This window comes from Microcebus murinus, chromosome 5 (genome assembly GCF_040939455.1).
Source record: "Microcebus murinus isolate Inina chromosome 5, M.murinus_Inina_mat1.0, whole genome shotgun sequence".
Taxonomy (NCBI): domain Eukaryota; kingdom Metazoa; phylum Chordata; class Mammalia; order Primates; family Cheirogaleidae; genus Microcebus; species Microcebus murinus.
The window spans coordinates 60,049,907-60,066,501 of NC_134108.1; the positions used below are offsets into that span (position 1 = coordinate 60,049,907).

Consider the following 16,595-nt stretch of genomic DNA (forward strand, 5'->3'; position numbering starts at 1 on the left):
AATCATTGTGGGCTTTGAAAATACATTTAATACAAAATGTGTTGAAACTCATGCTTTGGCTATCCATAGGTAGAAATGATCCCCTTATACTTATGCAGAGTATGAGAGCCATAGGGTCCACAATTTTTGAATTCCATTGATTAAACACAGGAATCAACCAGCTGTGGAAACAACTTGAATGTGGGCAAATTGCCGCTTTCTTTTTCAATTCTAAAGTCAGTATGTGTGAGCAACAAAAGAATGATTAAAAGGTGACACAATTCTTAAATGTGATGATTACTAATCACTCTTCTCTAATCAATTTACTTGTTCTACCATTTAGCCAATCTATTGCATTATATATAACTAGCTAGCTAAGAATGCAAACATTAGTCTCATGTATAACTCTCAATTTGATCTCCTAGTTTTTCTTTTACTTTGCAGGTTTGAAAAACATCATTTTCAGTAATTACATCCACGACTCCTAGGTATAAGTCATATGCTTGATTATGAAGAGATAATTTCCTATGTTTCTAACAGCAGTTAGAAACAGTGTGGTGTTTTGCAAGGAGAGGTGCGGTGTGGTGTTTTGCAAGGAGAGGTGCCCTTGTGATGTAGCATATGTTAATTTCTGTTGGACTGTGCTTTTTTGTGCCCTTAGCATACAGTTCTATGAGAATGTGTGCAAAACTCTTCCACTATAAACTTTGCATTAATGTTTTCTAAAATTTACGTCAAAAATACGACTTCAACCGGGTTCTAGATTTAGTGACAACAAAGGCCAAGTGGATTACAGGTGGAGAAACACCATCTCCTTCTAGACGTCAGTGTCCACCCCGGAGCCACATTTGCGGCAGAAGATTTCCTTGTTCTGGGTCAGGAAGCCTTCACCAACCAAAGAGACTGAGCACTTCCCACAGTTAAAGCATTCGCTGTGCCACTGGCGGTCCTGAAAGCAAATAAACTTGGCACCTCTCAGACCTGTAAAGAAATTGGAGAAAAAAAGTAATCTATCCTTTCAAAGAATAGATTGAACATTCTATCAGGTAATTCTCTAGAAACGGGAGATACAGCCACGAGCTAGACCACCTAGAGGCAAATAACCCCGCAAAGAATGCTGCCCCCATCACTGTGTCCAACTGGGAATGTCAGTCCTAGGCAAGTTCCACCTATGCCACCCAAGCAGATTCCCAGGCAAATGCTGCCATAATCTACAGAAGTAGTAGAATCTGGATATAAAAACCACATATTTTTTGGAAACAGATAAGGATTATCTAAGATGGATAAGGAAATAGAGTGTAGTGCAGTGGGAAGAGGTCACAGATTTTGAAGTCAGAGATATCTCAGTATGAATATTGTTACTTTTTCTCTCTGTGTGACCTTAAGTTTTCTTAGCTGAAAAATAAAGATAAGATGAAATAAATGTACACTTCCTAACCTGTTGTCTGATGTTTTAATGACTTTTAGTTCTCTTGTGTTCCTTCATTTTTCCATGCTTAATTTTACATAGAATAAGTCCTCTGGTCACATGAGTTGGAACATGATTGCCAGAAATCTCAAATAGAGGATTTCATCCAGACTATCATACAACCATCTTAATACAATGACATTGTTACCCTGCCCAGAGACAATTTCAGCTTAGGGTTGCAACGAAGATGTGTGAATCCAATCACTCTAGCCACTGAGGCCATGCTATCCTGTGATTAATTTCTAAGTACTTCATCTAAGTACCTTACTATTTTAACTTGGGCCTCACCTGAACTATACTGTTTCTGTAAAAAGTAGTAGAATTTGAATCTTCAGTGAGGCTCTGATCTCTGTCTCTCTGACTCCAGGGTGCAGTTCAAGAAACTGATTTTGAGAAGTTACAGAAATAGAGAAAAGGTATAGGATTTGGGAAGAGGTTGAAATGCCCTAGGCTTGGGTCTTTATTATTTGACATATTCTCCAAGTGATCTTAGTGCTATGGACTTCCTCTGATTTGCTTATAGTCCACAGAGTGAGGCTAAAATATTTCATGTGCTGATTAGCATATAATTTTCAAATATTCCATTTGAAACGGTGAAGCAAAAGGGTGAATAAGCATTCTATTTCAGATAAACCTTTCTTAAATATGATAATAACCTCTTATCCATCCTGAAAACCTTATTTGATATCTTTATATATAATTTAGTGGTTCATGGAGAAATTTGCATCAAATTCCTCTACTTTCCTTGATTAAATTTATAGCTTGCTTATCTATGATGCTATCATCATTACTTTCTAATAAGTGTAAATCAATTGTGTACCAATTAATTCCTTTAATGTTATTCAAAACATAAGCTGACTGCAAGAGTAATGTTCTCTCTATATATAAATCATGTCTGTTCATGAAACTAATTATTACACATCTAGCATTTTGATGCTCATGTTTTTTATTTTATTAGTAAGTCTTGTACAAGTGGCAAATGTAATTCTTCTAGAATTTTGCAAAGAAGAAAAAAAATAGAAGCATCTGGCAGCAAGACTTTAAGAAAGGACTGACCAAACACGTAAGATGTTTGTAAATTGTTCCAATTTTGGATATGTTTACTCTCTCAGGTCATGAGAGTTGTTTGCAGTAAGAAAGCTATACAGGAGACAGGTCCCTGATGTCTATTTTATCTGGTTTCATAGGTTTCTGATAAGTTAGTAGAGTAAGAGCTAGCATTTGTTGAGTTCTTGAATATGTGCCAGTCACTAGTCCAAACCCTGTGTATGTATTGCCTCATATTGCCCTCACCTTACCTTCATGGAGTAGATATTATCATCATCTCCCACTGTGCAGACAAAAACTGAGAAACAAAGAAGTTTAACCACTTGCCCAGTGTTACCCAGCTACTAAGTGGGAGATCTGGGATCCAAGCCCAGGCTGTCTGCCCTTTAGAGCCTCTGCTTTTAACCTCATAGAATTATGTTTGACTTTATGTTTTGTACAAAATATAATCAGGAACATTAGTATCTCTCTCTGAAGAAAGCATAACAATTGAAACTCCTTTTCCTCAAAATAAACAGAGATGGAAGAAATCTAATGTGTGATCCTGTTCAACTCCTCTTTTTGCAAATGAGGCAAATGAGGACCTCCAGAGGTGAGCTATGTACCCAGGGTCACATGGAAGTCAGGGGCAGAGGAAGACCCCAGTCTTTCACTCCTCCAGTCCAGAACACTTTTCACTAATCAACCTGCTTCATTAATGCCCAATAGTTTAAGAGCTTAATCCTATCTTAAAGGAGGAGAAAAAAATTGTAGTTATACCTGGAGGTTGTTCAAATAAAGCAAGTTCATTGTGATGGGTTTAAAGAAATTACGCTTGATGATTTATAGATAAATTTAGTTAATACAAAATAGTATTTTGAAAACGTTCTAACACAGATAGCTTCTTTTTAAAGTTCATTTTTAATTGGAAAATATATATATATAAGGTATACCTATAGCATAATGTTTTGATATATGTATAAATTGTGGAATGGCTACATCAAGCCAATTAATGTATTCATTACCTCACATGCTTATCATTTTTTTGTGGTGAGAACATTCAAAATCTACTCTCTTAGCAGTTTTCAAGTATTTATAATACATAGTAACTATTTAATAATTATAGTCATTATGTTGCAGGATAGATCTCTTGAACTTATTCCTCCTAACTGAAATTTTGTATCTAAGAATACAAAGCTTCAGCCGGGCGCTGTGGCTCACGCCTGTAATCCTAGCTCTTGGGAGGCCGAGGCGGGCGGATTGCTCAAGGTCAGGAGTTCAAAACCAGCCTGAGCAAGAGCGAGACCCCGTCTCTACTATAAATAGAAAGAAATTAATTGGCCAACTGATATATATATAAAAAAAAAAAATTAGCCGGGCATGGTGGCGCATGCCTATAGTCCCAGCTACTCGGGAGGCTGAGGCAAGAGGATCGCTTGAGCCCAGGAGTTTGAGGTTGCTGTGAGCTAGGCTGACGCCACGGCACTCACTCTAGCCTGGACAACAAAGTGAGACTCTGTCTCAAAAAAAAAAAAAAAAAAAAAAGAATACAAAGCTTCTTAAGGTGATGTAATGTTTGCATGAATGTTCATATACGGCAGTATCAGAGTTTCCTATGGTACATTAGCTCAAATAGCTCAATTTTAAAGAAGCACTACTGCATGGCCTATAGATATCTAACAATCAAATCAAGATATTTTAAAGTGAGTTGGAAGGTTTAGCAAGCATCATTTCAGTCTCTGGGGTTTCAATCACAAAGCCAAAAGAGGATTAAGAGAATTATGAGACATTCCCTTTAGACTGACTATTCTAAGTTAAAATGTAATACTGCAGTTAGGTTACTTTTGGGTCAGATCTTTTGTTCTTGATCATCCTCCTGTTTTTGGGCAGAACAAAGTTGTTTTTCTGTTTGAACTTTAAAAAGCTGAGCTCAGTGATTGAATCTGGAACAATCTATCAGACTATTAACTTAGACACATGAATCTGTGATGGATCAGAATTGAAACTCAAGTTCAGAGCTTGTGTAGGCTTTTTGAAGATTGCTATTAGTTACTTGGGTGCCCAGAGAACTTTGAAATCCATTTGAGTTGAGTTGTTTAATTTTCTCATTTTCTCATTGAAGCCCCCTTTTGTTCTGATCCAATTCAAGAAAAGTGTTGTCAAATAAATTGACTGTGATTGCAGATTTTACTAAGGTGATTCTGGAGCTCCAGGAATTGTTGCATATCTGGAAGTCACATTTTCTACCTAAATTCAGTGGAGATAGTGGCTTGTTCTCTTGGCTGTGGGAGTTGCCTAAGGCGTAGAAGGCAGGAGGCTGAGTGGTTTAGAGTATTGGTTCTAGAGCCCAGTGGGCTAGAAATCCTAATGCCAGTCCTTGCAAGACCTACCCCCACCAGGAGGTGACATTGCTGAGCAAAAGAGACAGGGTGTGAGGAACAGAGAGGACATACCCCATGCAATGGGGCAGCCACCCTGCACCAGATGACGGCAGTCCTGCTGGAGAATGTGGAAGCAGCCTGCTCACCCATGGCAGACTCTTCATTTACTTTTGGCTACAGAGATGGATTTTATAGTGTTTGTTTCCAAACTTGTGCAAGCCAAACATAACCCACCTGCTGGCCAGATGTAGCCATGGGCCAGTGTGAGATTCTGATAAACAATGGTGCTCCTGGATAGATAAACAGGACCATGCTATTTGTCCAGGTGACTCCCTCCCTCCCTTTGCAGGTCCGTGGAAGCCTGCCAAGTTGGAGTTTGCAGTGAAACTCTTTCCTTTGGTTGGAAGATGCATGAAGTTTCAGCTTTTATTTTCTTATATATTTCAAGATGAAGGAGGAGGAGAAAAGGGATAAAATAATCTTTAATTCTATGTTATATAAACTGAATTGGAAAATGAAATATAATTAAGAATACTAGGAATGGAGAGTAGAAATACGGTCCCTGCCACCTTAAGTGACTATAAACTGTCAAAAAGAATAGCTGCCGGGTTGCTCATGTGTCATGCTAGCTCCAGTTCCTTTATTATAGGATTAGCGTTTTAGAAGTGTCTCTAAGGAAAATATGTATTTTTTACCTTGAAAACCTATTTAACATGGATCAATTTATCATTGTGTTGTTTTCAAATCATGTCACATGTATTTTTCTTCAGTAAAATGCTATCTTGTTTTCTTTCATCTATTCATAAATGCACTTTGCAATTGCAAGTGAATAGAGGGAAAAGAGAATAATACATTTGTTAGAAGCATCTTAAAATGAAGTTTAATTAATTCCTGACCTATGCTACATTAATTACAGCTTCAGATGTTGTATACAATAGTTGCATTTAATTAAAACCTTTCTATCTTAAGGATGCTCAGCCCTATTTTGGAATTAAGGAATAATCTGATTTATTAGTAACCCTTCCTTCTCACTCAAATCCTTAATGAAGCTCAGAGCAGGTCTCCTTGTAAAGGTTTTCTCTGACCTCTCCACTCATTGTGTTCTTCCTTCTCAAACTGTTACTTTACTGAAGAGTCAGTACCATTAGGTTTAGAATGTAATTACCATTTGCAGAGTATAGCCACCCAAATTATACCCTGTACTTTCTTTGAGGGGGTCCATGTTATAGTTATACTTATATATGAGCACCCAGTTGTGTTTATCTCAAAAGAAAACATAAATGAAAGATTTCCATTTTTACTTGCATTTCCTAAATTATCTAGACAGCATTTTATGTAGTCCTAACTGTCTCATGGTATGATCATATTGAACTGAAGAACTTACCAGTGATAGATTTGGAACAGGCTGCACACTTTTTGGCAAAAAGATGGTGGTAGCAGTCCAAGCAGAATGGATAATCATCTCTGGACATAAACTCTTCTGCAGAGAGCTCTTTCCTACAGCCACTACACAGAAAACACTCTTTATGCCATAGCTGGTCATGAAATGTTATCCCACCTGAAGTTATCACCTAGGGAAGGATCACAAAAAGGGCAATGACCATGGGAGCCATTACAATTCAGATCATTTCATGATTCTCTTCTATGTCCACAGCTGACGTCTTGGGCTACTGTATCATCTTGTGTTAGGATGTTCTTTTCATTAAAAACTTCTGTTTTTTGAATCAATGGGAGAAGCCAAAGGCTGTAGAGATTACCTAGAACAGTGCTCACTTAGGCAGCACATATGCTAAACTTGGAAATAAATTACCTAGAACTGGCAAGAAATGAAAATTAGTCTCCTTTTTCTTCTAAGGTAGAGTGGAAAAAAGGTAGGACCATATTAGACGTAGGAAAAAAAAAAATCAAGTCGCTGATTCACTTCCTTGTACTTCCCTGACTTTTCTTATTTTGGTCTTCAAAGATCTGCCATTAGAGCTATTTCCCATATCTATATCTAACTTTCAAGGATGGTAAAAAATTCTATTTCTTCCTGAAAGTTTTACACTGGGTCTGAGAATATCCAGCAGTAGCCTCCTGGAATGGAATGGGTAAGCACCATCACTGGCTAATAATCACTCATTGTGCTAAGGGTTGACCTCTTCTGAATATTCTCAGCACCTCTTAACTGTAGAGAGTATAATCCTTCCCTCTGTACAGATGAGCAACTACTGAGGGTTAGAGTCATTAAGTTACTTGCCATGGCTACAGAGAGTTAGGATTCAAACCTGCACAGTCTGACTCCACAGTCTGTGTGCTTAACTATTGATATAATACTGAGTCAAGGTTACTTTGCACAGATAAGCAGTTGATAAGTCCTTATTGAATGGATTAATAAATACCAAAGGACAAAAAAATCTCTGGAAAGCAATTCCAATATTGCATCTAGCAACGGGGTGCTATTGGATTCAGGACTCGAAGTAAAGAACATTGGTTGTATACTGAGCCTTAAGGTATGGCGTGATAGGGTTTTGCCAGAGATAGCTATTAGTTTTCCATAAGATAATATATCTTTTTCTAAGTCAGTTTAATCAAAGGATTCTACTTTTTAAAAAGGTGAGAAATCTTTATTAAGATTTTTATGGAGATCTTTATTATTATTCAGATGGATAAATATTGGGCAAATCTTCTTGTGAAGCTATCTTGAAGTCATATTGTCTTTCAAATCCATGGCTATTGAGCTCCTGGAGTTGCTGTAGAACCTGGAATGTGTTCATATAAATGTCTTATAATTACTAAAGCAATGGGATATCTGAGATGGTTCCTGTAACATTTATATTCAAATTAACTAGTTAGTGAAAATGCAGAGCCTATTTTAAGCCATCTTATTGTTTACAAACTAAAAAATGTTGTGATACAGATGTTTGAAAACATTGTTGTAAAGATATTTTTAATCTTATAACAAATATATTAGAAATTAAAGATATTTGATAAAAAAGTTATTTTACCATATAGGAAAAAGCATTCTATTCTGAATAAGTGAATGCAAAGCATGTTGGTGTGTGTCAAGTAAAGCAATTTAAAATACCCCCTACTGACTTCAAATGCCTTTTAGCAGGCACAGCAGAATTCATGATTCCTTTGATTTGTTTGGTCTAATGATTAGCAGGCAATGCTTAAAAGATTTGAAACTTGAAAAACATATTCACAGCAAAATAAAACTTGATATATATGCCAAAAACTGTTTAATTAGGGAGAAGAAACTCTGGAACATTAAAAATAGTTGGCTTGTGATTATATTCCTTTTGAAGAGGTAGGAAGGTTAAGATGAAGTCTAATATCTAAGCTCGATTTTTGCCACTGATTGATCCCACGATTTAGAACAAGTTTCTTCCCTGACAAAGTGGAGGCAATAAGGACTTTGTGCTCAGATAGGTGACAAAGAATCAGAGAATAATAATATATTTAACTATTTTTTGAACCCTGAGGAGTTTGGATTGAAAGCACTTGTAGTTTGAGGTCACTTGTTTTTCAGTAGAAAATAAATTTTAGCGTAACAAAATCTATGGGAAAAGATTCTAAGGACCTGATTTTCAATTAGTTTTTGCTTTTTTATTTTTTAATGTTTGGTCTTTGGTTTAGGTTGAAAAAAAATTGTTTAGCTTGGATCATCTTGATCAAAACCATTTATATCCAGCTTTCCTTAAAAGACTTGTGGTTTTAAAAATGAAATAGAAAATAATCTGGCATGTCATGATCTGTCTACTACCCAATATAAATATTTCAAGAATTTTTGATGACTTCATAGGCTCCTATAACCTGGGAAACGCCAGAGCTTTGGCCCAGAGAGTGTTCAGCACTGATGTACTAGAGAAGTTCCTTTCTTAAACTTTTATAGCATTGAAAGAGACTTTATATTGTGTCCAATAAATGATTTTAAGATAATTCTCATAAGTCTCATTAATTTTAGCTTAAGTCTTTAAGAAAGGAAGCCTAAAATTGGCCAACTTAGTTGTTTCTCAAAACAGTGAGATGAAACTATTCATTTTATTTCCAGCATGTTTTTAGGTGCATGTCATTGACTCTAGTAATTCTTTTGGGCTCCATTTGTTACAGGGTCATGGACTTTGTCTGCTGCTTGTAAAGTCATTTTCTAAGTCAGTGTTTCTGGTAGAGTAATGGAGGTCTCTGAGTATAAGATGATTTCATCTCATGTTATTAGCAATGGTAATTCTCAGTCATCACTGTAGTGTAATTATAACTTAGGATAGTATACTGGCATTGTTAATGCATGTAGAAAACTACTGTACATGTGTGTATGTGTATTTTTATATGTACCTGTAGAGACCTGTAGAGACTTCCAGCTGTCCAGATGCAAATATACAAATGGTCTTAAGAGATATGCTAAAGTAGCACATGGATCAAAAATACTTAGAAACCACTATACTAATTCAGTATGTTTTCATGATTCAGCTCTCTCATCACAATTCGTAGTGTCATTTCAAACTTATGATGCCTCACAGGTCAAGAATTCCTTCCAGAACATCCATATATATTTTATGGAACACAGACAGACTTCATCAAAGTGATAGACATGAGCTACTTTTTCACATTAAAGCTTAGAAGATAAAAAAGAATTGGACAAAGTTTACTTCAAAAAATGACTCTTTATCATGACTATTAGAAAATGGATTTTGAATGGGAAATCAAGTTAGAAGGCCCTACATGATACTCTAGAACTGGAAGTGAAGGAACTTGCAGATCTTAGTCTTCTTTCTGTCTTTGTGTCCACTAAATTTTCCTCATGATCTTGGCACTCTCTTGAGCCTACCCATCTACTCTTGGAAATACTAAAGTGTCAAGACAAGGAGACATTTGCATTGCTGAGACATAATGTGAGGAGTTAAACACTCTGTTAAAATCAGTTGCCTTAGTCACTCTGTGAGGCAAATCCATATATCTCCAAAATAATTAATATTGAATGGATCAAAAATTATTTTCTAAGAAACATTCTGTATTTAAAATTCAAAGACAGATGTGTGCCCTCTCCTAAAATACGTGAAATCTTATATACGAGCAGTGAATCAAACTGGAATATCAAGTCACTTGAGCTGTTTAGAATATTAAATTCATGTGGGTGGAATTTTATGGCTGAAAAAAAAAAGATGGTCATCTTCACCTTGTGACAGCTAGTGGTTGTGGACATGTTGGAATTAAAAACTAACAGGAATATATAAATACAGATATAACATGGTAGTTATATATGGTGCAGCTAAAAAGCAATGAGCTGGAAGTTTCCACAGCCTTCATCCTCTTTAGATAATTACCTTCTTACAAAAGTTGCAGTACTGAGCAAACTCCTTCTCAAAACACAGCACACAATAATTGCCATTCTCTTTGGAGATCAAAGGCTTTGTTCCTATTGGTTGTCGGCAATGCTCGCACACAAAGCAGGTTTCATGCCAGTAGTTTCCCTTAAATTCCATTTTGCGGGAACCTGTATTCCAAAAGTAAGAACTTATTAGTACAAGTCAAACATAATTTTATTTCCTTTAAGCACACACAGATCAAATCACTTAAAAAAATAGCTTTTTTAAAGTTAAGGTGATAAACATATTGTTCTTTTAGAAAATGGTATTTAGTCAGTTTCAGAAACATCATCTGGGGAAATAGAGGTTAATAGAACTCAGCTATGATGGTGGCAAATCACCCTTTCACTGAAAGCGCTTTCGAGCCCAGCATAAGCTACACTTTGGAGATGTGAAAGTGCTTTAAGTAGAGACTTTAAACGGCTGCATGTGCTTTAGAGAAATTAAGCCTTAATAATCATTACAGGGATATTAGAAATGTCCAGGTCACAACTCCTGAGATTTATATTGTGCAGTTATGGCCTCCTAAAAATTCTTTGAATCCATAATAAGAAAATGAGAGACAGCAAGAGCGAGAGTGAGAGCCAGAGAGAGAGAGAGAGAATGAGTTATGTTCTTATGCAGCTGTCTGTAGGGATTGAGAAGAGAATCAAAATATAGAGAATTAGTGCTTGCTAAAAGTAGAATGGTTCCCATGGATCCTTGTCTTCTCTGAGAATAACAATGACTGACCCTGACACCATTTGCATTGAACTACAAAATGATAGTTGGCCCTGATGATGACTCATTCTTTCTGCTGTCATTGGTTATGCTTAGGGCAGGGTGTTTAATGTAGTGTTATTGGTATGACTTTTATCTTTATTCTATGCCTCAGGTTCTGGTTTGAAATGTTTCTACAAATTAGGTTTCATGAAAATGCACAGAACACTGCTATTTACCTATTCAAGAATAATGATGAACGATTCTTTTCATTTCTAAAGTACACTAAAGGAGATCAAGATAGAATACAAAGGAGGACTTTCTAGAAACCAGGGGGTTGTGAGCTGCTGCACGCCTCACGTGCTGGCACTTGCTGAACAGCCTCGCGCCTTCAGGGGAGGCGGGAGCAGCCTGGAGATCTTACCGGGCATGATGGTCCTCTTGCAGTGGAAGCACTTGGAGGAGCACTCGTTGGAGTAGCACTCCGTGCACAGCAGGCGCTCGTCCTTGGCGGCAAAGGGCTTTTCCACCAAAGAGCGGCTGCATTTGGTGCACTTGAAGCATCCTTCGTGCCAGTGCCGGTCTTTGTAACAGAGATCCTTCGGGACAGCAAATAAAAGTTAATTAAATGTGTTTGTGACAAAGCAGACCATTTTTATGACAAAATGAAACACTCCTGGGCCTCCAGGGCCAGTAGGTTATGCTAGTAGCTGGAGGGAAAGTTGTTATTGATACTGATACCCATAGAGAGGAGATTCTCTGGGGTAATTAAGAGCTAGAGCCTGGGGCTTTCTTGAAGGGTCACTAAAGGCAGCTGGAAAATAAATGAAAGTCTTTGCTATTTCTTCAAATTTTCCCTATGTTCCTTTTATAAACTATAAACAAACAAGAAATAACACCCCCCTACTAAAGTAAAGGCAAAAAAGAAATAAGAGGAAGAAAGAAAAAATAATGAGTATTGTAGGAGTAATGGGCACAATAGTGGTTAGTAGAAATGAGGCTGATTTTTAAGTCAGAAAACATAGATTTTGAATCCTTACATGTCTCATTATTTATGTATTTATTTATACTCTTGTCATTCTAGAAACGACTTAATATTTTATCTACCTAACTTTGGGCAAATAGCTTAACTTCTTTAATCTTTAGCATCCTAAAGTACCTCATAGGATCATGTGAGGATTAAAGCATTTGTTATATTTCATAGTGTTAAACATAGTGACTGGAACTTGATTAATGGTGACTTTCAAGATCCCTATATCCAGTAGCAAGGAAATAGTGTTAAAAGTCAACACTAAATGAAAGAAGGCATTCCAAAGCATTTATTTGCCGTTAATATGCAGGAATTCTGTGAACTGAGATGAGACCTACCTTGGAATCTGATTCAATTGGTTCTTTGCACTCCTCACAGTAGTTAGAAAAGATATGATCATAACACGAAACACAGTATGGATTGTCATCCTTCAGTACATACTTCTTCCCAAGAAGTGATGCTGTACAGTATTGGCAATCAAATTGAACAGTTGTCATTTTGGTTTGAACCTGTGAATAAGAAAATCATTCGTGTATGTAAAAACAGAATTTTGTTTATAAGATAAATGATAAATCCTCAATACAATGTGAGTGAAGCACTTGAATGAATTTATATTTTCTTAAGTAAAAATCCATAATTTCCAAATTTAGAAAAATAAGCTTGTAGCCATGGTGACACTTGGAGTGATTTAGGAAAGGTTACTCTCCCATCTTGGCAGTTCCTGTGTACTTTGCTAAAAAATAAAGTCATTGAACCAGCAACCAGATTGTGAAAAACATCTTGTGTTCATCATGAGCTAATGTAGAATTCAATGAGAATATGATATGTGTTGAAATAGAATGGTTTCACCTCAAAGACATAAATATGAACGGTTGCTAGGGCTTTTACTGTCATCACTTACTATTTTGCTGTAGAGTCTGGAGACAGAGTTTGATGGAAATAACAACAGTCTTTTTTACTCAAACTTAAATAGAAATTAATAATCAAGTACATTGTCATTTTCTAATTTATTGTTTTATTCCTCAAATCTTGGGTACCTAATAATGGCTCTGCACATTAATCCTAAAGTCTTCCTGAACCATACACAGTTTCCTGGGACATTCTTCATACCTGTGGCTTCAACCACCTCAAATATGTTAATGACTCCAAAATCTCTCTCTCTCTCTCTTTGTTTTTTTTTTTTTTTTTGCTTTTTTTAGTGTCCTGGACATCTCCATTAGTTTAAAAAAAATTTTATTATCTTTTTAGAGACATTGTCTTGCTCTGTTGCCCAGGCTGAAGTATAGTGGTATGATCATAGCTCCCCTGGACTCAAGTGATCCCTGCTTCAGCCTCCTGAGTAGTGGGGACTATAGGCACACGCCACCACACCTGGCTAATTTTTCTTATTTTTTGTACAGATGGAGTCTTGCTGTGTTGCCCTGCTGGTCTCATGAACTTCTGCCCTCAAGTGATATGCCTGCCTTGTTCTCACAAAGTGCTGGGACTACAGGCATGAAAAACAGTGCCTGGACAACATCTCCATTTAAATGTCCTACATGAAGTTGGCCAAATAAACTCCTCAGCAGGTAGGATTCCACCAAGTGCCAGGTCTTCGTGACTATTATAGAGCAATTGTCCAGATGTGGAAAGACAGATAAAATCATCAGTGGTAGAAAACAACATTAGGTGTCTTCATGCTCTAGAGCTAAAGTACCATGTATATGACACAAATAATAGCAGCAACTATTTCATTATAGCTATTAATAAAATAGCTAGAATTTATCTGCCAGATTAATTTCATTCTGTAAGATGAAAGAAAAGTTGGTATGAAACATAAAGCCAATGACAGGATAAAGATTCTATTATGTCATAAATTTAGGAAAACTATTAAGGAACAAAACATAGATTTCAAAAGATTTTAAGTAGGCATTGAATACAACTTTTTAATGGTTACCAAAATTAGTAGCACGGATTTTCCTTGGGAAATGAGATTTGCCATCTCTGGATTTATTAGAATGTATTAGGAGCTTTGAATATTTTCTAATTCTCTGTCTCCACATTTATTTTGATTTTAGGAAAATCATAAGATAAGTTAATTATTATGATGGTTTTTATAACATTTTTGATGCTAGTTTTTATTTACTACATTTGAACTGTTATGCTTACACATTTTTCCTTCTCTAATTTTAGCGATGAAGTTCCCGGCACAGTGCCTTGCTAAATACTCATTGCTCTTAATTCTGCATATAGCAATTTTGCTATATTGTTCTTCACTAATAAGTAGAGGAAAGACTGAGGATTTGGAACATGTGGGTCTTTTCCCAGGAAAAATGAAAATTCAGACTAGATAGTTCGTAATGGAACATGGCCAAAATTATCTGCAAGGAACATTGAATTCTCTGTTTGATTAATTCCACAGAAATGTCCCTTCCTAGTGAATACAAACACACTCAGAGAGTTACTAAGGGGCTTGGCAACAGCAGGAAAATAGATCTGATTCCCTTGAAAAGTTTAAAAATAAAAGTTTTGTTCACATTTACAGTGATGAAGTGTTTATCACTTAATAAGCCCACCATAGTGTAGTAGAGATTCCCAAAGGGCTATAGTCTTGGACTAAGGGTATACCAGAAGTAAACTAGTATTTCAGAGATAGCAGCTTGCTTTAAATGACTTGAGTTCCTAAAATTATATTAAAATAATCTTAGAATACGAGTGTTCCTAGTTGAACACCAGAGTAAATGAACATCCTGTTTGGAGCAAGTAAACATCATTGTAGGCCTCAATTATTTGTATGATTTTTCCTATGCAATGTCTAGCACTAAACAAAAATGACCATGTTCAGAATGAGACATAAACAAACAGTAGAAACATATACACAGGAGGCTATAGATTTTAAAGTTATAAGACAGGACATAAAACTATCTTTAATATGGTCAAGGGGGTAAATGAAACAGTCTGAATGCCCATCAAAGGGAAAATGGATAAACAAATAGATTTATGGTCATATAACATATGGTCATATGAAAATAAAAACAGATGATTTACAGTTACCTTTCTTCCTCAATCTAGAAGAACTTTACAATATTGAATAAACAGCAAGTTATAAAGAGTAAATACATCAAGATGCTATTTACATAAAGTTCAAAGGCAGCCAAAATTGATTATTAGGAATTATAAATATGTGCTGTTAAAGCTATCTTTTTAAAAGCAAAGTGTTTGTATCCCTATAATATTCTGAAATTAAAAAAATAATCTATGTGTGAACTTTATGTTTATACAATAGCTATCAAGTTGGAACATATGTTGGGACATAAATATAATAGACTTACAGCTTAAAACAAATCAATAATGTGATAAAATAAGTGCTAAATTTTGTATGCAACATGCTTTGCAAAGTTTAGAGGATTTTTAAAATAATAAATAACACCTCAATAAGGTTAAAAACAGCATGATGATGATTAACACAAAATTCAGGATGCAATTTGAGACCATTTAACTTCTAGAGTTAAAAAGAAGATTGAGAAGTTGCACAGAGGGTTTTGTTTTTGTTTTTGTTTTATAAACAGCTTTATTGAGGTATAATTGTTATTTAGGTTTTTATTTTTTCAGAATATTACAGGGGTACAAACATTTTGGTTAATAATTGCTTTCGTACAGTTTAAGTCAAAGTTGTGTGTCCATCATGCATATAGTTTGCATTGTACCCGTTAGGTGTGAATTTACCCATCCCCTACTCCCTGCTCCCACGTGCTTGATTTCCATTGAATTTTACTGCCATATGCGCACATAAGCGTTGATCTATAAGTTTCAATTTAGTAGTGAATACATGTGGTTTTTGTTTTTCCATTCTTGTGATACTTTAAAGGATGGTCTCCAGTTCTATACAGGTTGTTACAAAAGGTATTAGTTCACCATTTTTTATGGCTGAGTAGTACTCCATGGTATACATATACCACATTTTATTGATCCATGCATGTATTGATGAGCACTTGGGTTGTTTCCACATCTTGGCAATAGTGAATTGTGCTGCTACAAACATTCACGTGCAAGTGTCTTTTTAAATAAAATGTCTATTTTTTCCTCTGGGTAAATACCCAGTAGTGGGATTGCTGGATCAAGTGATAGTCTACATTTAGTTCTTTAAAATATCCCCATACTACTCTCCACAGAGGTTGTACCAGTTTGCATTCCCACCAACAGTATACCTACATATGTCTTATTATTTTCCTATCATAAATTACAAGTTTTTAAAGTAAAAGGGTCTTTATTTTCTTATGGTGGAATGGAAATGTACTAGGATATACATTTTGCATTCTGGTTTCCAATAATGGCTCTATGTTGATGTGTTTTTGAGGAATTTTACTTCTTTTTATTAATATTATAACTTGGGAGTTGAATTACCACATATTCTTATTCTAAATACCAATTATAAATTACCACATTGATTTGATTACAGCTTTTTGTTTTCCATGGAGATAGGTAATGCTATATAAAATAATCACACTGATTATATGTCTTAAAGTAGAGGATATACAGTAGATGGTATTTAAGGTTACTCTTATCTCTAATACATGATTTTTAAGTTTTACTAAATAGATGCAAATAATGTCATAAGCATTACTTTTGCATATATGTAAAAATGTACTGTTCTTTAGAGTCTGCTGGGCTTTCTGGCTTAACTT

The 16,595-nt window shown here is 35.7% G+C and overlaps 1 protein-coding gene across 2 annotated transcripts in view; it reads right to left on the reverse strand.

Moving 5' to 3' along the window:
• Positions 1 to 726: 726 nt before the first annotated feature.
• Positions 727 to 16,595, reverse strand: part of FHL5 (four and a half LIM domains 5) — a 32,440-nt gene continuing 16,571 nt past the window's right edge. For both annotated transcript variants that reach the window (XM_012769441.3, XM_012769440.3), the window contains 5 exons: positions 12,270 to 12,440; positions 11,326 to 11,500; positions 10,161 to 10,330; positions 6,239 to 6,425; positions 727 to 960 (listed from right to left, as the gene is read on the reverse strand). In XM_012769441.3, the coding sequence (XP_012624895.1) occupies positions 797 to 960; positions 6,239 to 6,425; positions 10,161 to 10,330; positions 11,326 to 11,500; positions 12,270 to 12,428 (855 nt within the window). In that variant the 5' untranslated portion in view covers positions 12,429 to 12,440 and the 3' untranslated portion in view covers positions 727 to 796. The remainder of the gene's footprint in view (positions 961 to 6,238; positions 6,426 to 10,160; positions 10,331 to 11,325; positions 11,501 to 12,269; positions 12,441 to 16,595) is intronic.